Genomic DNA, 26,505 nt, shown 5'->3' with positions numbered 1-26,505 from the left:
CAGCTCTTTTTCACACTACTAATCCCACAGTGCACCAGGAGAGCAGACACCGAATGGAGCACAAAGACAGATGTATCTAGACTCGCTGAGCAGCTCAGAGTCACGCAACAAGTGAAAGGATGTATGTAAGCAGTGACACAAGGGGACCCTGCTGTTATACCCCCCCCCCACCCTGGCGAAACGAGGCCAATCTGGGCTCCCAGTTACCTGATGACACAGCTGGGATCTAACCAGGGCCAAAGGGCTTGGACTCTTAAGCTTCCATTCGTATACATTTACCACATTTATCCTACTTATCCTACAGAAAAGGTGCAAGCAGCAAAGCTGAACAGACAACCCAAGTGTTCCAAAGCCACAAGTTATTACTGTAACATATGGGACACAATACTGTGGTATGAGGCGGGCTGAGCGTCCGAATGGAGGCTGTGGAACAGCCAAAGAAAGAAACCACTGAGGACAAGCACACCGCAAAGCAAAATCACATAATTAGGCATTTTAATCCTCAGCTCTAAACACACGCCAAAAAAATCCCCACTCGTGACAGTGAGGGATTTCTCTTCCCCAGGGTAATTAAGCACCTGCTCCCGCCACAGAGAGCTGCGTGAGGCTGCGGGTCTGTTCAGCGCCGCGGTTCCGAGGCCTCGGGTCTCAGACGTGGGCACGGTGCCGCTGGCGGGCGGTCAGCGCGGCCCGATCCCGCTGCGGCTTCAGCGCAGGGGTTAGCTGGCAGGCTGAACTCCACACCTCCCCGGACTGCCCAGCTGAATTCCCCCACATGCGCAGGCCGGAAAGGCCAGCGATGCTACATCAGCGCTCACACAAGATGGAAACCATGAAAGTGATTTATGCATTTACACCCCTGTGGAAGAATGAAACTGACGGAAAAAGCTCTGCATACATGTGACTGATGTGTTTCAGCCACATTTAGTGTCGGAAAAGACCACCCTGCTCTGACTTGCCATTAAATACGCACATTCCACGATGAATAGTCTGGTGTCCAACCTGAAGTACAGGACCCAAAGCATTCATTTAAAATTCAGTAAAGGCAATTTGGGAAATTAGGAAATACAGGCAAATGACACTGCAATGCACTACACCAGTCACTAACTGAATACCTCTCCTCTAACCAGAAATGTCTGTCCCAGCTAATACAAGACACACTCGCTGGAAAGCGACTTGTGGAACTGAAAGAGCTGGGGGGAAAAAATGCCAACTGGATAAAGGACAGAATGAACACCATGATCCAAAACAGGAAATGCATCAAACCCATGTACCACGCTGCTATGCGTGATTCAAAAGTAGACCACACTGGCACGCAGGGGCGGGCTAACGCCATTCCAAGGGATGTAAGAGGAACAGTCCTGTGTTTTTTGTCACGCTTCCAAGTCATCAAGTGCAATCCTGTGACACTAAGTAACCTTGGGCTGAAAGCTGGAACCATGCCTCCCTTTCAAATAATCCCAAAGTGGATCCAGCCAAGGTACACGGTGAAACGATTACCCTCCCTGAGAGACAGCACGAGCAGGCTGAGCGTAAACAAGCAGGGATGAATCACTACGGCACACACGCGCGCATTCTCTCTCACACGCACGCACGCTCACTCACACGCACGCACGCACGCGCACTCTCTCTCTCACACACACACACACGCGCGCACACACACACACACACACACAAAGGGCCTGTGTCTGTGATACGAACCAGCACACAGACCCATGAGAACAGGGGGGAATGAGCCAGCAGTCTGGGCCTGCGGTGTATTACGCCAGCCCCCCCCCCAGGCCCCTGTTTTATGCGCTGACAGGTTCACTGCCCTCCTTACACAATCCAAACATCTGGCCCCTGCTTCAGTTGTAGCACAAATCAAACACACGTGGCTGCATAGGCTCGTGTCAGCGAGGTACTCCCCCGGCTGCTACAACTGCCTCCATCTATTCACACAAGTGCCCCACGTGCAACGTCTCCAATGGCATCAACAGTGTCAGCAGTACAGCTCATCAACAGCAACTAGTACTTCCACAATATGCGCCTACTACTGCGTAAGACAGCATCGCTAAAGCCGCTTTGCTCCATCCATGGACCTGCTAAACAGGTTCAGACGTACAGGACGGCCTTTTTCCTGTCTTCACATTTGACTCAGTATCATGACCTCTTCATCACTATAAATGTACAGAAGGGATCCCGAACAACCTGTTCGCTTTGAATTCTCTGCCAGCCGTTGCCTACAAGTCTCAACGTTCAGCAATCTCCCAACACACCCACTGGCCAGGTGTTCTGTAGAAATGAAAACTGACCATTTGACAGCCTTCTTTGTGTCAGCATGAAAGGTAACACTGACGACACTCTGGAAGAGCATGGGACATAAGCCACTCTTTTTGTCGTCTCCTAGCTACGATGTATCGTTACTCAGATTCCATGGACCAACCGACAAATTAAGGTTATTTTCATGCTTTTGTCATTTTGTTCCTTTTTGGAAACAGGCAGAGAGGAGAAGCCGTGTCTGAAGGGGGCTGAATTATGTCTATTTTGCAAATGTGTATATCACAGGACATATTTTTAATAAGCAGCACTTCTGCAGGCCATACTAATAAAGAGACTCCCACTCTGTAATTCATATACTTTACGTCTGGGTTTTGGATTAAGGTAAGGCATGGCCTTAGAATGGTTTGGGTGATGAGACAATTTCATCCAGTTCCATTGTTGACCATGTAAACTGCGGTATGAATCTGTGTACTAAAAACAGAGACACACACAAACCATAACACCCATATTTAGCACACCAGCTGTTGACATTTGTTGTGTATGCTTTTTTCCCCTCTGTTCAACCCATAAACAAACACAGCGCTGAAGCCAGTCCTCAAAGCCGGCTTCAAAGCCACATTGCGTGACGCCGTGAAGAAGGCCTGCGTTCACCACGACAGCTGGCGGACCCATCGCCGTCAGAGAGGGGGGGGTGACGCAAAACATTCGCACGCCAAAGCGGCACCCCCAGAGACATGGCCCAGAGAGGAGAACATGCGACCGATGCATGAACTGGAGGTATGGTCTGCTGTGCGCGTAAGGAAGTGATTAGGCGCACAGGGGACGGACCTCCCTAGCATGCTCCGCTGACACACGCTGCTATGAACTCTGGGTAACCCCGACAGCCCGCTGCGTATGTCACGGCATGAAAATGCAAAATGCTAATTATTCACAGCTGCCGCCACACTGGAGATATGCGAACCGCTGTGCACAATGGGATTTTCCTGCAGTAAAATGTCTTAAAATCCACAGGGAATGGACAAAATGTTGCAAAATGAAAAGCAGTAAGTTATCTTTTGTTTATATAAGCGCAACCCAGTGGGCTAACCTACTGAAGCGGACGTTGGCTTCAACGAAAAATGACACTGATCTAGTTCAATTATGTCCATTTCAGAATCCACACAAATATGGCACCATCAGCTTTCCGTTTTGAAAATTCAGCACTTCAAATGATGCTGTGTAGGCGAACTGCTGCCAGAGACACAGAGATTCACTGAAGCAGTAGTAGACACTACTGGACACGACACAAAGTGGCCTTCTCCACTGCACTGATTAGAAACGGTTCAGACGTTCATTACGGTGCAGGTTAGATTCCGTTATCAGGCCCGGGCAGTTCGAAGTGGCTGCTGCGAGAGGCAGGTCTCGCAGAGTGCAGCGGCCTCTTTCTGAACCCGGCAGATGAGGTTCCAGTCCTTACGCACCAATGACAAAGGATGGCAGCCAGCACAATCCGCACAGGGATACCCGCGGTGCAGGGCTCAAGCTCTTCACGTCAGGCTAATGCTAAATTCGGACACGCAGACGATTCCACTTACAATGCAGTTCAAGCCGCTGGATGGAAATCACACGGTCTGAAAGCTTGGGGCGTCAGGGAGGCTACTTCCTTCATGCCCCATCAGGCAGAGGGGCACTGGCCGAAACGTTACCATCACAGAGCTTTCCGGCCAACAACGCAAGGCCAGATCCACAGCTGTACAGGGGTTTATGGATTGGATTCGTATTCTTTATGCACACAAAGCACAAAAGTAACCACATACAAACCAGGAGAGCATGTCAGAGTCTTATTTGACACTAATTAAAAACACGGTCCTGTCAGGACACAGCTAACATTCTGAATCAGACACCGATTGATCATAATGGCCTATTCATTAACTGGAGAAACACTGCAAACCTCTGCACTGCAATCACGATGCCAAACTTCAACACCTATTATACAGAAGGTTCCATTTCCACTCAAAACAGGGATCTGCAAAAAGCACTGTGATCCCTAATGTAAATTTATTCCAAACGAAAGGCGTTGAAGAATTCTTACTCCAACACTGTTTGGTTTTGAAGGATAAGCTTGATTTTGAGGAACAGGCAGCTCCAGGGACTGGTGCCAGTACACCTGAAGGAACTGTGTGAACAGCTGCTTGCTCTGGATATTGTAACACTGACATCATCACAAGACAGAAGTGCACCGTATTGGCTATGCATTTCTTCAGTTCGGTGGCTAAACTGCTCTGGGACACAACCATTTATGACGCTGAACCAGAGTGCCATAGGAAGCAATATCACAATTCAAAATTCATCAGTGCCTGTGACACATTATGCACGCAGCAATTCACATTATTTTATCAGCACTCTGCTAAATGCCTTTGTGAAGAGCCACCATACCATTCTGAGCAAGCACAGACAGAGCAGCAGTGAATCTATGTTGAAACTAGTAGCTACTTGATTTTGACACTGAACCTACCAGTATTATGATTGGGGGGGTTAGGAATAGGGCAGAAACCAATTCAACCAGCACAAATCAAAATTAGAGACTTTTTGGCACTGGTCAGCTAAGCTAGTAGACTGAAATCTCCACAGAAATCCACCGAATACAAAAAGTCAATGTTACTCACATGTACTAAGTACATATTTCCAAAGTCAACAGCAAAACAGAGAAAGAGGTCTGTCAAAATTACAGATATCATATGACAAAAATTACACCAAACAATTTGGTTCACACAAACTACACAACCACTATTCCAAAGCAAACCTGTCCAATGTTTCCTACATGTTTTCATCTTACCATCTGAAGAGAATGTGGCCATTCCTTCTGTAAGTCTAACTATCTACTATCTACAGCGCATTCAGCTTCGGTGCCCGAAACCTCAATTTCGGGCCATGTATGTGGACTGGACTGAAAGATATCGTAAAGTGATTTACAGGTTTTAGCAAATCCACGCTTGCTGATGGACATGATCAGCGAAAAAATCTCATGCTCGGTTTCAGCCTTTTACGCTTGGATCACCTGTGAATGAACAGCGGTACACAACACGCCACCGTGAATAACGGTTTATGGAGCACAGTCCACCCTCGTCTACTTACTGTCATTACTGAAATGTAGGGAGTCAAACAAATTAACTACCAAACAACATTAATGGCCAATAAACATTTCCAACATTATTGCCGTTGACCAAAGAGGCACAAAACATTCCTCCTCTAGCTCACACTTGCACGGTGCTCCCCATACACCAACTGCGTGGATTCCCTCTAATGATGCAAGCTTGTGACTCAGCTACTTAGACCACACAAAAGACTTCTGGAATTACCTGCAGGGAGCTAAAAACAGAAAGATAGCCATTTCAATTTGCTTATGTAACACCGCAATGTTTCAGAGCATTTATCAAGCGAACGCATTAGTTCACTAAGACAAATAGGGGATATTTCCAGTACCTGGATGCGTAACTTGCAGGACTGATTACATGCATGCTGATACACAAACAGAACTAGCTTTTACTGTCTGTGGGACACATTTTACTTTACATCCAAATAAACCTAATCTGTCCATACATGCAGCTTGACATAATGCTTTGTATGAACAACATTTCAGCAATACTTTGTAACAAGCGTATGCCCATCTGTTCACTGTGTGCTGTGACAGCGAGCACTTGATAACAGTTAGCTGCAGCTCCCAACAAAGGACAACCAAAATCTGTGTGTAGGTCGAAGGGCAGGTTTAAAAGCATGCCAAAAAAAGCCACCAGTAAAGACAAACTGTTGACTGTTGTTAATAAACTTTTCAAGGCTGTGAGCAAAAATGTGAAGTCAACTATCACATACGATGCAAAGAAAAATGTTGAATGTTAAAATAAATGTTGGATACGTGCAAACGATTTTTGTTCAGACATGTGCCACACCATCAAGTGCTGTTTGCTGAAAGAAATTTTCAGAGACATGGCGACAATCAGTAGCGTATTTTTCAAAAGTATTTCAAAGAATACTGCAACATATGGCGTCAATCATCTGATACTCTTTCATATTGTGGTGCAGGACATTTAGCTTCTGTGAGGATCGTTTTTATTTTTGAATTCTTACAGTGGTAGTAAGGAACCAGGAGAGGTCTGGTAAGGCAGGATTCTATCAGAATGTAGTTATCAGCTGATACATCAGCACACCCTGTTCTGTCTGCCAGCAACAACCCTAAAAACATTCTGGTCAAACTCTGCTGAAACATACGCATTAGATATGGTGTTTTCAACTTGGCACACGGAGCTATGCCATTTAAAATGCAGCTCACGGGAAAAAAAATCTCAGCTCAAACATCAAACTGGCCTGACCTCAGATGTCATTCATGAAGTGCAACTATTGGCCTTCTGCCTTACAATTCCATCACTCAACCGCAAAGATCGATGTTCGCGTGCGCGGTGTCGGGTGTGTGTAAATTTATGAATGTCTCCCTGCCAGTGTACAATGCTGGTGCGTGTGTATCCAGATTGCTGATGAATGACATGCCTAGAGGGGAGGCCCAAACAGCTTCGCAGAAGCAGAACTCCAAAAACCATTACCTTTGCAACGAAGTGCAAGTCGAGGGAAAATAAAGAGGCAACAGCCACCAGCTGCAGAAGCCCAGTACCAATCTCCTCTTATGCACAAAATTAGCAAATGTGCCATTCACTTTCAAAACTTGGTCAGAGGAGGTTGCCTAATATGCTACCTGGCTGATATAGTTAACAAGAACTGCAGAGAATAACCTCCAGGCCTTACCAGTGTACAACAAAATGCAAGGCAAAAACTGAACTGAAGAAGGGGTTACATTAATTAAACATTCTGCACATTCAGACAACCAGCCAACTTACACCTTGCAGGACACAGGACATTGGAAGCCACAGCACTAATTAAAAAGCAACTGACATTGTGTTTCTTTGTCCCTTGCAAGCAATGATATATTCAGGCTTGGCAGTTCTGCACAGCCACACAGTGTTACCAGCCCTGCAGTCAGCGCCTGGCACATGACTGTACCTGTATCAGAGACCCTCGAACTGGGAAAACCGCAGGTCAACAAAACAATCAGTCATTTTTACATGGGCTTGCCAAGACCTCACTGCACTGTCTGTCTCACTACCACATCCTGTGACACTGGAAAATGTGCACAACTTGTACGGTTGTAAGCCTCTTTCCATACAAACCCATGATCATACAGCATGTTACTGCATGGCTGCGAACTTCAAAGCCAATGTCTGGTGCTGTACACTGAAAAGATGGAGAGAAAAGAATGTATACAACAGACAGGGGGGGAAAAAATTTATTTTTCCCCACCAACCAAGCCTTTATACTTGTCTGGCAGCCATTTCACTATATTCAATTACTATACATCTCATTCTATACAATTGTTGTTTTAATTAATTTTACTTTTAATTAAGTGTGCATTTTCCCAAGATTTACATTTATTATACATCAACAGCTCAGCTTTAAAATGAAGCCAGACAACGACGACGCAGCCTTAATCGTAACAGCTAGCAGCTATGTGCAAATGAGTTGGCCTTGCACCTGCATTCAGAAAGCCACTGTGCATATTAACACATTATACACCTGCAGGTGGATCAAAAAACTGCAAATGACGACATGCAAAATCCCTGCACGCTCCTGTGAGCGATGGCTGGCTCTCCTCCACAGCAGCTACCATCAGTCTTGCACAGATAACAGCAGAAGAAAGAGCAGGCATCAAACATTTTAGCACAGACTGTACATTTACCTATCTGGGCAGGTTAGCTGCAGGCTTTGACTTCTATTCAATGTAGGCCTATACAACTAGATAGACTGAGCACATTATCAGCCTTGGGAAGAAAAGACGTACGCTAGGACTTAATGAATGATTAGCTCCTATAATATCAACATTTAGTGGTAGATACAATGTGCGCATTTATATAATAAAAGTGTTGGACTGTCCTGGTAAACATGGTTAGGATGGACTCGATTTCTGTTACGCTGACATGAAGCATTCATCGTTCACAAACGCCTACATTTATACACTGCACAGGTCTGAAGCAGCAAGGAGACAGAATCCACATCGTTTCAAGAAACCCTCCTGCTGACAAGGCTGAGTAAAATCCCACTCAGTGCTGCAGTGAAACTGTACCACAGTTTAGTGCAGTTGCCCATTTCACAACATTTATCACTGATCAGAGACACATCATGAGGACCTTACAGTATTAACAGTGCAGAACCCACAGTACACCCCACAATCAACACCTGGCTACTTGATTCCATGAGACACTGGTCTAATGTAATCATCACCATCCACACAATGCTTTGCTCTTAAATAAGACTGGTTAAGCCTCATATGGAATACCTGTAGTGCAAAGGAGAAAGATGTTCTCGCTCATCCTGCTTACTCAGCTTTGCATCCATCTATGGCAAACTTTATTTGTAATATAAAGATTTAGCCCAGAGGTTTACTTTTCAGAGGAATGTCACCTACTAGGATAAGTAGACTGTTCCCACAGACTCAACCTGGAAATTTGCTTTCAGACAATACAGGGTAGTCAAACAGACTGGGGTGCCATTAAAGGCCAGACACACACTGCCCATCACTCCCCGAGATGAAAACGCAAAATGCCCACAAAGCGGAAGTTCCACACATTCTGCTAACACTGAATACTGACTTAATGAATAGAGCCAGCTCGCAAGGTAAAGATCTGAAGAAATATTACCCCTCTGGAGATTCTGCCAAGTGACTAAATCAATCAACGTCGCGTCTGGGCCTGGAAGCCACTCGTTCCCATTACAGCTGCCGCCCACCGCCCTCTACTCTACAAACGCCATTAAACACATCAGACAGCTGAACTGAGAGGGTGCCGAGCAGGAAACCAGCGTGCCGGTGTCTGCGGCGAGCCCCGAAAACCTCGCAAGGGTGACAAAATGCCCTCTTAACGCAGGCAAACTGCTGGCCCTTACTGCAGTGGTCCGCCTCTCAGACCACTATACGACAGAGCTCTTCCCACTTGAAGGTTTGCCCTGAGTGCACCGTATGGAACTTCAGACAAAGTTAATAAAAACCATCTGAAACACAGAGGAGGGAAGGAGTCCAAATTTCAAGTTGCTGAGACAGCTGAGACAGCTACCTGATCTACCTGGGGGATGCTACTCTCACATCAACAAGAACCCCAGCTCTAAATAGGACAGACCGACCCAGTGTGGGAAACCGACCAACAATCGCTTGGGCAGCTAATTTAGAAAACACTGTGCATCAGCAGCGTGTCCTGGGCTGAACTCCCAGCTAATATCAGCCATCCAGGATGATTGAGGGAGTAGGTGGATGATGCATGGTAAAGCAGAAGATATTCCCGCTCCTCATCACTCATCTGAGCAGCAGAGCGGAAGCCGCCGATTTCTCCGTCCTCTGACAGGGAGGAAGGTCTCGTGCACAAGCCGTGCAAGGGAGCGCATTAAATACTCCAATGATAAGAGTCTGGTGTGGGACTGCCGATACTGGGTGGAAAAACACCCCAGATCCTGCAGAAAGGGGATGAAGTAGACCCACACTACACAGCCGAGTTGAGTGTTTCAGGAGATTAAAGGCAACCTGAGGGAAACAACCTTCAACCATAACAGCATCCATCAAGACGAATGCTAGAGATGTGCACGCTTCAAAAATAGTGGAGTTTTAACCGACAGCATATTTACTGAACTGAGAAGCACCTTCGTTCATTAACATATCAGAGAAGACAGCACTGGCCATACAACATAACTGTCTGCACTGCCCGCATGGTGAGCAAGTCAGGATTAATATGATGTATATTAATGCTGCTGAAATCTACATCACACGAGAGCAGGAGGATGCGAATTAAGAGATTTCACATTGCAAGGATTACGCATCATTAAATCCCTGCCCGAGTTTCTTAAATCAGCAAGATGAGCCGAGTCCAGCTGACACGAGTTCAAAAGTTCACCCACCACACTGGGCATCAAAAGCAGCAGCACGTACACCTTTGACAAATTCACCAGGACGGCAGGGGAAAAAAAGAAAGCATCTCCTCTGTAGCAGGTGCACCTGCGTTTTGCTGAGGGACATGACAGGATGTTCATTCACACTTGTGATCCGCAGTGTCTACTGTGAGGGACACAGGCTGGTAGCGTGTGGCCACAACCGGAGGAACCACACACTGTACATCTGTGATGCATGCTATACATAAGGTTGCATGGGCGGCCCTGTGGGATTCTGCCCCACGCACACAGCTCCAAGCACCGAACGCCCTCACCACATTCTTAGAATCAAGGAAACGTTTTACGGACTGAACGGATCATTAAGAATAAAAAAAAGAACTTTTGTTGCAAACATTTTAATGAGTAACAGGTCTGCCTGCTGCAACCATGGCACGCGCAGCTCCACGCTGCTGCCCAGGGGATGTGTTATTTTGCTGACTCAGCTGTCAGTGCGTGACACAGAACCCATCATGCCTTTCTCTCCACAAACCAGGCTGGCTCATCAGTGCTGGTGCAGGAAGCCAGTCCTTTCACGCCCGGAGCTGTGGACCAGCCCCAGCCAGCAGAGACCGGGATCGCTTAATCTTTCTGTGCCAGTCAGCTCATGTTCCTTTCATGAAGGCAGTTTAATTATACATTCAGACTGCATTTGGTACAATCAGACAGGTATGGAATTTGTGCGTGTACATGTTTTAAACGGGAGACATCCACCTCATCAGCTATGCATAATTTCAACACCGGCATGTATCTACACTTGGTCAAAACAACTTTTGTAGGTGCAATAAAAATGAAACTGTATGTTCAAGCATGGACAAGTCAATTTTTCCACAAAGTCCATTTCACAAAGTCCTTCCATTTCTGAAAATCACAAAAGCGATGCATACATGGGTGACTTCTTTTTCATAACAAAAAGGAAATAAACTCTCACTCCCACACACACACACACACACACACACCGGGGGCAGTGGGTCACGCAGTCACGCCAGCGCACACACCCACCGCTGCTGCGTCGCTGTATCCAGGCCAGTGCCTCCATCTCCACTGTTGTTCCCAGATATTATGTAACACAGTGCATTTGAGGGTAGTGCAGATGTCCTGCTGACAGCCACCCCCCACACCCCCCTCCCCCCAGGCCCCGTGCTGTGTGCCAGGGGCCTGCCGGAGCATCCCTGACTCAGCCTCCTGACACACTGAACCCCGGCACCCGGCCGAGCGCCGCCGCGGGAACCGTCGCCCGGGTGACCGAGGACGGGGCCTCCGCAGACGATCGTGCGGCGCCAGGGAGCGGCATGCCCACGTGCAGAGGCACGGGCAGGAAGCACGAGGGTCACACATTCTGGGGTAGCATCTCTGGAATCCACATCCGCTAAAACACCTGCATGGCGCTTCCGCTTCCAGGGACAATTTACCAGGAGAAGATGCGACTGAAAGCCTGCTTCCCCTCCTGTGCTTTCCTGCATGTCTTCAGATTTAAGTCAGGCACAGCTCTTTCAGCGGATGACCTGCAGCACCTATGAATGCTTCGCGTATCGGCAGTGGAGGGCAATGGTCTCTGCCGAGTGAGTAACCATAAAGTGCTCCGCTGCGCAGGAGCGTCACTTACGCAACAGTGACAGCAGATTAAATCAAGCGGCGAGCGTGCTTGCAACTCGCCATCGTGGACATATGTGGCACACGCTGACGGGACATTCACTCACGTGCACGTCACTGCGTTTCGCAACTTCCACAACGGAGTCCTGTGAAACAAGCTCCAGACAAACGGCAAGCTGTGGGGACGCAAATAACCACTCAAAACGGAATTCAATAACTAATTTCACATTCTACAGATTAACCAAATCGAAAACACCCTCACCCCTGCCCTTGAAACACGTGTTTCAAGAATCTAGTGTACCACGGAATTATTCACCATTTGCACCATCACACATTCACTCCTAAAAATGAGAAAATGCATGCTTGAACTAATTTTAATGCCTTGTGTCTGATTACAAAACATCAGGAAAAACATTAAACCTTATTGAAACAAATTCAACTATAATGTATCCCTACTTCTAACAGAACTCAATCCCTTTAAATGCAAGCATTGAAACCATAATTTGCTCTTCGTACATTACTACAGCCCAGTGAAACTGAGAATATCTACAACCCGAGCCACACAAACTCTGTCGTGTGCTAAAAATAAAACCTAATCAAACTCGGACAGATCAGAAACTTTGTTATACTCAAGAGGCAACCTGCGACCTTAAAAGTGAACTGCCCATTTCTCCTCACCTACAAGCTTGTGCAACCTTGAACCACTCCAACCATATATCCATCATCCCGCTCATTACAGTCTGCCACTTCCACGGCCCTTATAATTTAACTGCTTGTGTGGTTAATCTACATTTCTTGTCAATTCTTAATGAACCACTTTCAAATTATGAACTAATTTCACAGAGCTCAGGGAACAGCTTAGACCAGGGATGCAGAGAGAGAAGTGTGACCTGCTCTTATGCTAGAACAGGGGTCTTATGCCGTACAGCAGGAGCACTCATCCTGCTACAAGGAAAAACATGCTTTCTGCAGGCTCTTTTCAGCAGACCCACCCATTTGTACCTCAGAAAACATCATATAAGGTTCCACCTCAAACGAGACACAGAATACGCCCTTGTCAGGTGAAGAAATTGAATTCCACCCTCCACTTTAAAAGACGAGCCTATGTTGCCTGACGTGAGCATCTGAATGATGCCGTGAAACTGTCAGGGAAACTCAACCGTATCGCTGCATGACATACAAAGACAGGAATGCATTTCATGTCTACACAACATGCTAACGTTCAAAAACACGCCACCCCCCATTAGATAAGACCAATCTCGCGCTGTTAAAGCAGCATTGCACGCAGAACGAGTCTCACCAGCTGTGCCAGTGATCCGTTCCCAAATTTAAGTCATCTAAAGTACCACTGAACACAATCTCTCCAAGGGCTGAGGATTCAGATAGTGCAACAGTGGGCGTCTGAAAGACGAGTGAGGCAACAGGTGGTCTATTCACCCTGTCCCACAGACTCCTAACGGGGAGAAGTGGCTCTGCAGGAAATGGACCGTTTCAAAGTCCAGCTGGCAGGTGTTCTAATGCTCGGTGCTGCTGCCTACACAACTAAGCCCTGACAGCATACACAGACAGCAGCTAAAAGCATCCAATTCACTCTAAACGCTGCTGTCTATACAACTACGCACTGACAGTGTGCGCTCTGACAGGAGCTAAATGCAATTCAACAATACAGCCTCGAGTATGAATACATATGGTTACTAAGAAACTCAATCATTTTATGGGGGGGCTGTGCAACACCAATTCTACTCAGCTGTATAACTGTTATACACAATAATGCAGTCCATGCAAGCCACACCGGCAGAGTCTTGTAATGGTTATGGAAATGGGTTTGTGAGGAAAGCATTCCAGGTTTGATTCCGAGGTTGGGCATGGATGTTGCACCTTTGTGGTATAATGCGGATGCATCCCTGGATAAGCTTTTGCACCGAGCAAAGATCGCGCATCATACCAAGAACCGACCAGTCATCTTCAAGTCTGTAGTGAACTTGTACCTAAATATGACCCTGTGGAGCTAGTGGTTAGATTAATGTCATGACAAGAGTTATATAAAAGACTAAGGGATGGTACACCTGAATGAATATTCCAAAACAGTGCAATTCTCTACTGTCAATTCTGGACTAAAAGTGTACTGAAATGTTACTGGTTCGCCACCGTGGTTTTTGTGAGAGGCCCAACGCTTAACTTCTGTAAAGCATGCATGTTTTGGGTTTAGGCTGTTCGATGAGGACGATGTTTTCGGGACCGTACATGGTATGATTTCGGCAATGGAAAGGAAAGTGATCACAACGATATACAAATCACCACTTCACACTGCCTAACAGCCAACACGGAAACAGAGTTTCGGTATGAAAGAGAAATGATTTCGTTTTCATCTATGTCTGAGAACATCCATGGCACCCACATGCAAGGTTATTTAACCGCTGGGCGACTGATTCTGAGTTGGCGTGAAGAAACTCCTGCTCATCGTATGACAATCCATACTAACATATCTTAACCTAATTGTTGACGTATAAACACCACCGAAACCACTTCATGTAAGAAGTTACTGGGTAAACGAAGAAATGCGAAAAAACAAAAATCATTTCTGGAAACACCTCAACGGCAACAAAATACCCCGAGTCAGCTTTCCCATTCGTGTTGTTTCAACTTCAGTCAGATGTGTCAATCGTGTTGCGCCTCTTTTATGGCAGGTTATAAACACACATCGCTAACCCTATCTACCTACCATATATTACAGAGTGTGTAAAATTTCACACTTTCGAGATGCAGATATGCTAGCTTTCTCACGCGTCTGAAATTTAGGCAAACAAAACAAGACAGACAGCTACGAAAATGCGTAAAACGGACACAAACAGAGGTGGCTGAGGGTGCGAGTTTCCGAGCGAAACATTCCGTAGCCAGCCAGCTAAACACTCAATAGCATGGGTATAACGTTAGCTTGCCAGCTAACTACCATAACATAAATGAAAGCCCATTAGCTATGTGCTGTATTCCACTTGCGAGGGCCCTGGAATATCGTGGGATACCTGTCTTCTTTATTATTCTAAGGATAAAATTATCCAGGTTACATTGTGGTTGCTAAGATTTAGCAATTGTTTAGCTAGCCGAACACGTGCGTGCGCTTGGAAAGCCATTGCAGCTTAGCTGTCATTTTTTTGCTCCATAATGCCCCAGAGCGCTGAGGGTAGCGCGGCCCTTTCGGCATACTAGCGCCCCCTGTCGTCATTTACGTGCAGCTGCACCAACACAAGGCCCATCCCAAAGCAAAGAGAAAGTCAACAAAATGGCGGATTCGAGCATGGTCACGTGACTCCTTTGTACTTTAAAAACCATTTCCAGGCAAAACAAACGGCTACAACCGACCCGAAGTACACCAATTCGCGCTGATGCACTGTAACGTTTGAGAAAGATGCATTTAATTCGACGCGGCGCGGCGACTACGCGGCAAACTGGCAGTCTTTCTGTAACAAGAAGAAATGGCGGCCATTTTGTGCAAACTTGCGCAGACAAGAGGGGCGCCCCTCGTATTGTGAAAATGTGGCGAGATCAATAAATGCAGGTTTTGGAACTGTATAACGTACCGATTCCTCCTCTTTCTCCATTCCAGTCGGCATCTGCGGCACTGCCCGGTTAATAGAGGCATATTCGTGCAGGTCGGGTAAGTCCTCGCAGCGGAAGACGGGTAGTGGCTTGGAAGCGTCCAGCGCCCGTGCCCGAAACGACAATTTACTCATTTTTTATATTTCGAGATGCAGCATAAATCTATCCGATCCCCTAAAATTCACAACTGTCCCAGTTTGAGTTCTCATGGATGGGTCTGTGGCGTTCTCCAGGAGTCTATTGTTCGATTGGTAAAAATATATATAAATGGCGATGCGAACGGAGCCGGGAAGGCCCGGATCTTGGTCGCTCTCTTTCGGTCTCTTTTTTTCAGTCACTCCGCTCACTCTCCCTGGTTCAATACGCCATGGCCAACATGGCGGACATTAAAAACTCTCTAACTCTCCGTTCGCTCCAAGCGGCCCAACCCCCCGATCACGCAACAGCCATTCCCACACGGTCCCGCGCGCGTGCGCGTTCGCGGCGGTGGGGGGAGGGGCGCGCCTCGTACGCGTTCAGAGGAAACCCTCCCTCTCCCCGGCTGAAAAGCAGTGCGCGCCTCCCGTGAACAAAACGAGGCTCGTCCCCCTAGCTTCCATATCATAAACAGCAAGCCTTCACGCTGGGAGTACCACAACTCCCTGCCGCTCTGAAACTACACAGATGTCTTATGTTCTCAGTGATGAATTAATTTGTGAGGATCCAAAATGCTATTTTCATTTTGGCAGAATTCTATCGCATTTAAAAATGAACGTTCTTCGAATTACCAACTTTTAAAGGCTAATTTACACAGGGCATCTGCAAACGGAGTAAGATGGTAAGGTTAGCCATCGAAATGTTGTAGGATTATTAGCCTACTTGAAACACAACTTGCAATCCTTACGTAGCAGGTACAAACTCTCCCCAATCGGAAACCGACTACAAAACTAACTATAATACTATCATAACGAGTAGTGTCAGCTGTTGAACTTTTAAGTATCCCACTAAAACCGAGAGATGTTCATAGTGTTCTCCAACTTTGTTGGAAGTGTTGTTAAAAATAACGAGGTCGGACAGTAATAAAGATTCCGTTTCTGCCGGCAGATTTCAGATGCAACCTGTGCGCTGACATTTTCAATCGCCCAATCTTTGGAAATGTTGCCCTCTTGTGGTATGATTTGTAATTACAAGAGACTTTTTCAATCGGCAGCAAATCAGTTTGACTATAACGGTCAGAGAGGAACAAAATAGACTGGGTACGGTTCCAGTGAAACCAAAACTGTACAATGGGGTCAGTCGCCTGTTATTATAACAGATCAAGAGGATACAATTTGCCGCATGGGTGTGCTGTGCTGTCCAGGAAAAACAATCAACCAATAAATTTAAGGACCCTCATTATTAGTTTCCAAATAACTGACAGAATTACCTGCAAGGTCTAACTATGTTACCAGAGTATAGGTTTTTGTTCCAATTTGTTTTTGTTTGTCTTTATTACATTGTAATGTTAATATATGTTATTATAATACATTTCATAATAGTTGTTTTTGTAATTGTGTTTGTTCTATCTTGTTTCATCGCTTGTTATGAGTGTTGAGCGCTCTGAGCAGACAGACATGCGAAAGGTGCTGTAGGACTCTAAATAAAGTATATTATTACTGTTGTGTGGCAGTTTGTTCAGCTGTTTGGGTGGACCATGTCTCATTGTATGTACAGTTCAACCAGAAATCTATACAACTAGTGCCATAACAGCCTACATCTTACTATCAACATACAGACAATGACATGTAAAAGCACCATTTTTTATGACTGAGGAGTTCAAGTAATGTCATGTAGTCAGAAAATTTCAGACAGACATCACTTGCTTAAGTTACACAAAAGAACATGCCAAAGCCTAAATTCTCAAGGGTAGAGTCCAGATAGCAATCCAACACAATGTGCCCATGAGAATCCAGATAAGAATTAATCTGTTGAACCAGAAACCTGGGGGGAAAAAAATAACAGTCCATGGCCTCTTTGAAGAAGTTTCCTAGCATGGAGCTGTAAAGTTTGACAGCTCAATTCCTACATCTGAATGATTTCTGGACTAAGTGATAACACACTCATGAAGCCTTTCACAATTGGCATTTTCAAACTCCCCTTGATTGTAACAACAAGGAAACAGTACATAATTCTGTGGATTCAAACGAATCCGGAGTTCGCACCAAACTTCTGTCAACTTATGCATTAAAACTAACGTTCCAATGTGAAATGAACACCAAAAACTAACTTTCCATAGATGACAACCTAATTCATCACTGACAAACGGACTGCCATTGTTATTTAGTGATAAGGGGGGAAACAGTTCTTTTTTCCACCTACAACCTCTATAGTAATTACTGGCCAGGAAACTTATGACCTTCCAATAAACACATTCTGTCACTTTATTCACTCCACTCTAAGGAAATGCTGAATTCAAATACTTTGCCACATTCCAGAACAAAACAGTTCTAACTCTTGCACACTGTCAGGCCAGCACTGATTCCTCTCTACCAGAAGCACAGCAGATGCCCACGAACACAGAATATACAGGACCAAGCAGCTTACCTCTTTGGCCGGAGAAAATGGATCCTGCCATGTTCGTACTATATTCCCAACACATGTGTAGGAATTCCATTTGTGTCAACCGTAGAAAAAGGTCATCCAATGAAAGCTTAAAAGGGAGAGAAGGGAAATGAACTGTCAATGAATTATCAATATTTAGCAAACCACTCACAATGCACACCGGACTCATAAATGGCCTGGCACTTAACAAATTTAGCCTTTTTCATTTTCAAATGTGAACCCTATATACTATAGAAATTCCCAACCCTAGACCTTCATGTGACAGCTTATAGTCAGCAGCATACCACAACCTGCCCTCCCGGCTACCTACAGTTACAATAGGTTAATTTTTATTTCAACATGTGCACCAAAACTGACATACTGCATCAGAGCACTTCATAAATTAGACTCTCTCTGCATTTACAGTGGTTCAGGGCATCACCTGCACTATGTCTCTTGTATACTCATCCCACACAGCACTGCTCACAACTCTATACAATCAACTGTACATCTAATCATTCCCTATTAATTTTAATGTAATCTACATTACTCATTTTAGAATAACACATTAAATAAGCCGTGAAATATCTTTACATGAACTTTTAGTTAACAAGCACACCTCCAGCTTCACTTCTCCTCAAATTTCTCATAAAGTCAAATCCACACTAGCAATCAAGTCACAGCTTAACTTACCCTGACTGATTGAACCCAACTGAAACCAAAACTTCTGCGTACAGCATCCTGCCCCAGTGCCAGTACTGACAAACCCTGCTATATGCCCTTTAAGGGCAGATTATCAGCCAAACTGTGTGCCTGTGACAGTTTGTCTTATGCAAAGCAGCCAGCAGCTGGGACAAGTGACTGTGCAAACACATGACTTTCCAAACTGCTGCTCAGAAGCCAAAAGAGTCAACCATTTTGGTAGGCAGCACCTCTACACACTCACTGTGAGGTCTAGCTGCATTCGCATAGAGCCAGACCACATTATTTTCTAAATGACAGCCTGTGGTACCCAAAGACTGTGGGTATAGCTGTTCAGGTCAGGGCTGAGCGCAATATATAATCTTCTTCCTGGTGCCATGTCATTGTGCATGTTTCCATGTAGAGACTGCTCCCTACGCCAGAGGTCAGCTCTGTTGGGAAGGAAGGTGGAGTTAGCCCTTGACAAGTTTCACGGTTAGAGGCACAGACAAGTGGACTGTACCTAAATATGGTTAGATAGCAGAAATCTGACACCACAAGTATAATGTCTGTTCTTGTGTCCTGTCAGACTGCCTGCAACATTTGCAATACATTGCTGACATTTAGCAGATGCTGTTAACCAGAGCAACTTACAGGTTTTGATAATGTTATCCATGTATACAGCTGGATATTTACTGAGGCAATTGTGGGTTAAGTACCTTGCCCAACGGTATTTGGAATCTGCCATACCCTATAATTGGTTTCCACTATACATGGTTTGATCTGTAAAGATTTTTTTTCTTGAGCTTCCAATTTGAAGCTAAATATTAGATTTTAACAGCTATATATTTGAAGTGCTAATCAGACCAAACCTGTAATAACCCCCTGGCAAAATATTCAAATCCCAAGTAACGTCTCTGAACTTAAGAAGATAAATATCACACTATCAGCCCAAGAAGAAATCTTGTTTTTGACTACTAACCTGTAGACTTAATTACAGAAAAACCTAATTCATCCACTAAGCTTGGCTACTCTGGAGCAGAGCTGAACTTACAGAACCAAAAATATATAAAACTGTCAAACAATAAAACACTAACAGTATGAACTTTCAGTACATGAACAGACTGGTTATCTAGCAAACTAGGCACAATTCCCCAAATGGGCATTTCAGCTCAGAACAAAAGGTGAGGTACCCGATTTCAAATGTAACACTTCAGAACCTGCTGTTACTATATATGGATATGTTTCCATAAATAAAATACATTAAACAGGGTAAGTGTCATTCAGAACACCCTGTCCCCAGTGTGCTGATATTCTACTATGCAACACTAAGTGCTTTGCACCTCCCGTTTTTCAGTACCTTTTCAGTACTGCACTCAGCTTTTAAAGTGTCCAAGTTGACAAAAAAGTTCTTTGTAAAGGTTATGATTATGCTGATGATGGGTCATTCCAAAATTTCCTTCACAATACAAAATTTCATTTAAAAATATACTTCGCACAATTTTCAAATATGGATATAAATATGTTTTGATGTACAATTTTTCAAAACAATCCTTTATGACATGAAATAAAAATAAGGTGACTCGTTAATTAAATCAAATGCAGATTTCTGGCACTGTGTAGGTGAGAATGGCAGGGCACAGTCAGTGTCTCAACTAAATTCTTTAAAACAAATATCCTAATATGACTTGTCTTAATTATTTACAAGTGTCTCCTTGATAATCACCGCTGTATAAGCTACAATGACATGGAATAGTCAAGGAGAGAGAAACTTCACCTCACAAGATGTCGGCTCACGTTTGCCTCCTTCATTCTTTATTATACTCTCTCAGTGTTTTAGAATCTTTCACAGTGTAAACTGTGGGATTGTCCGTTTACAAGCTGTATCTCTTTGGTTAGTCTAAGGAAGGCAATCGTAAACTCCAGAAGTTGGTGCTTCTACATTGGCAGCAAGAACCTTTTCCCTGCTATGTCACCTGGCATCCAGGCAGTTTTTTTTTTAACATACTCGCTGGTGTGTGAGAAACAAATTTACATTACATTACAGTCATTTAGGAGACACTCTTATCTGGAGCGACTTACATAGGGTACAATTTTTACATGTTATCCATTCATACCGCTGGATATTTACTGAGGCAATTCTGGGTTAAGTACCTTGCCCAAGGGGACAACGGTAGTGCCCCATTGGAGAATCGAACCAGCAACCTCTTGGTTATCAGTCCTCCCTCTTTACCACTACGCTATACTACTGAGGTTCAGCGTCAAACTCTAAACTTTAATGTATTACACGGCACTGCACTCAATGCACACTTCTGCATGCGGTGAGCGACTCCAAAATAATATCTCAGCAGGGTTATGAGGCGGGGGTGAGCGTCAGCCTTTAGCAGACTCTGCTGTGCCCTTCAGTGGGATACCAAAAGCAGCTGGCCAATGCAAGTGAAATACACTCAGGGAGTAAGGCTGAGATTCTGTTCAAACACAGAAAACATTTCTGAGAATCACCAATTAAGGGCTGGTTGGGGGAAAAATGTGACCAATGAAATGAAACCGACGGGCAAAATATGAGCTGAATATAACAGCTCGTGGCATTGCAAGAAAGGAAACAGCCCCGCAATGGTCAAGATTTAAAAGCTGAATACAAAACTCATAAAACAAGCTTTCCATTGGCTGCCAGTGAACTATTCGGTGACCTAAGACAGATGTATGTGTGTATATGTTTAGAGACATTCTCCCTGTTCCCTCCTACCCCTATATTCCATGATGATCAATGCTTAAAAACCTGCACAGAAGTACAAGTCTACCTACTCGTAAGGCCTTACATCTAGGCTAACAACACTTACTAATGTAGAAATACAGAAAATACAAAAAAAACTCAACAGTATTACTGCAATAAACCCCAATAATAACCTCAATAATGAGTGGAACTACCACGTCCCGTCTGTCACTGACCATCTGTAGAACAGGATCTTGAACATGATACCATGCCAAATGAAGTCATGTTTAGTTTATGACTTACATGTTCACTGCCAGGGGGTCTACAGAAATGAGCAGATAATATGCCTGTCATAAATGTCAAAGAGTTGGCTGCTGTCCAGCCTACGAGGCTAACAGATGTGTACTTACACTTTCCGAAAACCCATTACAGTCTTTGAAAAACGATCAGTATTCACACGCTGAAATGATCAATTAACATGTGCTGGAACTTGAAATCAATTTGAAAAGGTCAATTATTTCAAAAGGAACCTGAGTGTTGGATATATTAGTCATGGATCTGACTAAGGCTGGCAGTTACAAATTGCTCCATCCAACCATTTTCCTGGCACGTTACTCTTTAACATCACAGAGCAACCCTTGGCTTTTAACTTTGTAAAGTTTGGAAGTGCTTCCAAACAGACCTGGGACTACTGCTGCCCGGGCCCGAGAGGGAATGTTCTAGGTCTGGTGCCAAAACATGACACAGGAAACGTGGCAAAATCACGACAGAGCATTACTTCATACTCAGCTGTAGCATACTGGTAGATCCAAGGCAATGAGAGTACAGGGAGAACAGACTGGCAGCAGATCGACATACATCAGCAAATGCCAGTAAAGCCATGACTAATGGTGAAAACACTAACCCGCCCAGACAAAAAAACGATGACTGGGGGGGAGAGATTGCCTCATTCTTTCTATTTGCCAGCACTTCTGGGGGTGAAATCACCTAGGTAATAAATGCCAGCGCTGGAGTGCCTTTTTTTCCCTCATGGTGACGTTCATTTAATTAGCTAAAACCTCAAGAAACTGCATTAACGGGGAAATTAGCATTTTTAATTAGTTGTCCTTAATTGAATCCACCGCTGCTTCGCCTGGTTAGCTCGTCACATTTCTGATTCTTTTAGTGTTGATGACAGTGCTTTGTTATTAACACCTTTTATGAAATCCAGCCCAACTGTTGTGATTGTAATTAAGAGCGGCGGCTCTCCGACAACGAAGCTATGATTTGCGCTTGCACACCAGAGACATCCAACCAGTCGTGGAACAAACAGATCTTCAGTTAGGATAAACAACAAGCTATTTTTTAAGTCCACAAAGAAATAAGACTGTGATGCAAAAGCGGCTGACCACAATTGCTGCTCCAGGAAGCAGCTGCCCATAATTGCTGATCTAGGACCAGTTTTGCCATTTATCTCATAATGTTTAAGGTTACATTTGTGGTTGGGGGAAATCTGAACCAAGATCAGCATTTACAGGCAACATCTGCCATTTTTCATAGCGAGGCCTGGTCTTGCGCGCTTCCCAGGCCTTGGTGATGTAATGAGTGCTTTTGGATGGACCTCCTCCTGATCTACAGAAAACGGAAGGGAGGCAGAGGAGAACTAGAAGCAGCTGTGGATTATTAATGCTCTCCATCCCCACCTCTCCGGCAAGAGGCAAAAATGATCTCCTTTCACAGTTTCACGAGAGTCTGCTACCTGGCAACCTGGAAAAGGGCCCGCACGCTATTTTAGCTCCCACGTTTCGCTTTTTTAACACCGGACAAAGAAAACCAACTAACCATCTGGATCTTCTTCAGGTCAGCGACTGCTGGCGGCCAAGCGCTCAGCGACCCGGAGCAACCAGAGCCATGACTTCTGTCCAAACAGAAAACAGCTGATTGCTCTTAAAGTTGGTGAATAGGAATGAGTTACAAACAGACCATTTATCAAAATAAAGCTGCCCCTCCTTCCACCAAACTTTGAAGTTAGGGAGTAAATTAACATATACCAAGGATATCTCAACACACAAACAGGAGACCAACAGGAGAACTATGGATGTAAACTCAGTAGGCCAGGTCTGTCAGCTCTCTTTAAGCAGACAACAACCTCAGTACAGGGGCCTCATTTTGTTCAGTTACAGCCGTCAGAAATTAAATCAAGTGCCTAATTGCCAGGGCTGAAGAGTGCCCTCCTGGACCACTTCCCTTCAAGATCAGAAGAATCAGGTACGCCTGCCTGCGATCATTTGAATGTTTAATCATGTACGGGGCTGATGGGAGGGAGAACTCCACTCTGTGCCTTTCCAGGCAAATGTAGGGGAACCTTTCAATCTGTTGAATATTTGTGGATCTCCGATCCTGCTAACAAACACCTGGATCTTTCAGGTTAACTACGTGCAGCTGCCGAGGGGCTGCAGGGCCTGGATTGCGGATAATAAATGATTGTGGTGTGATTTAATGAGGTACACGGCAGCGGGGGACTTGTGCTTACAAGACACCCCATGTGAAGGGCTGTTTCTTACTCTATTGCCGATCTTCATTAATTCGCCTTTTCCATTTCTTTAAATGCAGCAGCCAACAAAGGTATGGCGGCTAACAGATACAGTTAGTAAGTGCATTAGACTGGAATTACTGGCCTAGTGTGGCGATAACCACATAACCATGCTGGAGAAACATTTTTCTAACAAGAAAATTTCCATTACCACTATTTAACTATATCTAAGTACTAGATTCTATTTACCAATATTTTCTCGAGATTGCTGCTGGACTCTCACAGTTCTCAAATTTGTTTGCCAAAAAGCGGCACCCATGAGCCTTTCTTATCATGTGAAAACACAAGACGACATAAAACAATTTTATTATGATTTCAGAATATTCTTTTCATTGAATAAGTGTTCCTGGCTTTGTTTCTTCTGAACAATGGTAGATGTGGGTGATACTACAGTTGGATGTGTCCAGTTTAGCAATAAAACTTATTTTTCTTTAATTTTTTTGAACCCTGTACAGACTGGCATTCAGACATCACACAATTTCCAGCCCAAATGACCCTCCCTCCTGCATGTCCATATTTGTTTTTACAAACTGAAATGAACGGGTAATTTCCACCAGAGATGCAAATGTTACCCCTTATTTCAAAAGTCATTTCAGTAGCAGAATGTCTCTTACACACTGGAAACCGTAAAATAACTGTTTGCATCAAACAGTTTGCAGAATTTGTTTGCATCAAATTCACAAATCCTTAAAGAAAACTGAAAAAAATCTCTTTTGAACTGGACACAATGGCAACACATTGGTTGCACATGACATAGGTAACTTCATTACACTTAGTAGCATTCGCCATGGACCGGGTTCTTGGTTGAACGGAGGGTTGACCTTGAATGTTGCAGGCTAGTTGTGTGTTGCCACCACTAGAGGCAATCCGAGCTGCACATCTGGTACGCACGCCTTGTTCCAGGTTGCAGTCGCAGTCTTGTGCGATTCTGTCCTGTTCCTCTTGGACAGCCTGGAAAAGCAAATGCCCGTTCGCTGGCCTCGGCCCAAGATGCCACATGCCGTCCCAGCTTATCCCAGAAACATTCAGTGGGGCTCGTGTCTGACGAATAAGGCATAGCGTTTCACATTCTCATCTGGTGAGGCAGCCGCCCTCAGATTGAGCCAGCAAAATGGGCTACATCAGGGTGACATCAATCACTACAAGTGGAGTCGTGTGGCAACCAGACACCCCTGTCCAGATCATCACATTTGGATCTCCCCATCGATTGGTTCGTTTCAGACAACAGTTAGCGAATCATTTGGCACATCTACGCTACACCTGCAGACACCCAAGAAGGTGGTATCACTGCCATGCATGGCCATATAGTGAAATAATCATCATAAATAAACAAAAATCATGTAAATTATCTGTTAAATACTACTCACACAAATCTCAAAAGGCAAAAAGCCAAGAATCATGTTAGCTAAGGAAATCATAACTCTTGATACATCTGCACTGTAACTGCCATACATTTATTCTTGATCCATGAAGTTCCTTAGCATCTTGCTTCATAAGTCGACCTGGATGAGGAAGACTCAACTTTGACTTGCAAGCCACTATGCTGGGGAGAGGAAGAATGTGCCTGTCAGTCAGCAAGTCAGATGTTATCAGGAGGAGGCGGAGAAGCTAGAAGCATTTCTTCAAAATGGAGATGCACTACCTGACCCATAAAGGGTGTGCTCAGTTGCCATGTAGTATCTGTCAATGTATCCACCAAATTACACTTCATTAAAGCATTACAAGTAAATAACTTAGTGACAACGAGCCAATTGTTAGATATAAAACAAATGATAACCTCGCAAAATGGTCTCTAATTTTGTTGGGCTTATCAACTAGCACCTAGCAAAGTGACTTTAGATTCATGCATGACATTCTTAATGAGACATGCAACAATAACTGATTAGATATGGAGTAAATCACTTCTAAATTGCCAAATGCTGATAAATTTACATGGCTAGCCAATATGCAATGCTATAGAGGTTTTACAGTTGATGGCTGGCTACATGGGCTAAGATTATGCCCAGAGCAAGTGATTATCGTCAGGTGGTTTATAAGTTGTGCTCCATGTTTGTAACCACGGTTCAACAAAAAAAAGGTGTAATGTGACCCAATTTATATGCCAATACCCTATATTTAAGTAGTATTTTCAGTTAGTCATGTAATGAAGCTTCCACAGGTTACAGGGTAATCGATTACCTGTGCCCATTGTTGCAAAGCACTGGGGGATACTTGAAAAAAGGATAAAGGGCTGACATAAATGCATTTATTTAACATTTAACCCCCCCCCCCCCCCAAAAAAAACCCACACCCACACCCACAGATGTGATCATACAATTACTGGTGTATCAAGGGCATTATTCCCTAAAAACTGAATGACTTCACTCTTCACGACTCGGTAGAGATGTTTACAGTCTGAACACGTCATATAACATATGCAAAACTCAAATGTGATAATATTAACTCTTGCAATGACCAAAAATACCAAACAGTCAAGTTTAGTTATTAATAACTAAAATATAAAATCTTGAACCTTTCTGGTTACAGAAACAGATGCAAT

The 26,505-nt window shown here is 44.4% G+C and overlaps 1 protein-coding gene across 3 annotated transcripts in view; it reads right to left on the bottom strand.

The window, feature by feature from the left end:
• The window catches only part of LOC118771444 (enhancer of polycomb homolog 1-like), a 34,808-nt gene extending 16,737 nt beyond the window's left edge, over window positions 1-18,071 (bottom strand). For 2 of the 3 annotated variants that reach the window (XM_036519450.1, XM_036519452.1), the window contains exon 1: window positions 15,423-15,848. In XM_036519450.1, coding sequence (XP_036375343.1) covers window positions 15,423-15,575 — 153 coding nt within the window. In that variant the 5' untranslated portion in view covers window positions 15,576-15,848. Of the gene's footprint in view, window positions 1-15,422; window positions 15,849-18,003 lie in introns of those variants that run through there. The other variant, XM_036519451.1, reaches the window with a different exon arrangement.
• Window positions 18,072-26,505: the final 8,434 nt, after the last annotated feature.

This window comes from Megalops cyprinoides, chromosome 24 (genome assembly GCF_013368585.1).
Source record: "Megalops cyprinoides isolate fMegCyp1 chromosome 24, fMegCyp1.pri, whole genome shotgun sequence".
NCBI lineage: Eukaryota > Metazoa > Chordata > Actinopteri > Elopiformes > Megalopidae > Megalops > Megalops cyprinoides.
This window is presented reverse-complemented; position numbering and strand designations above follow the sequence as displayed.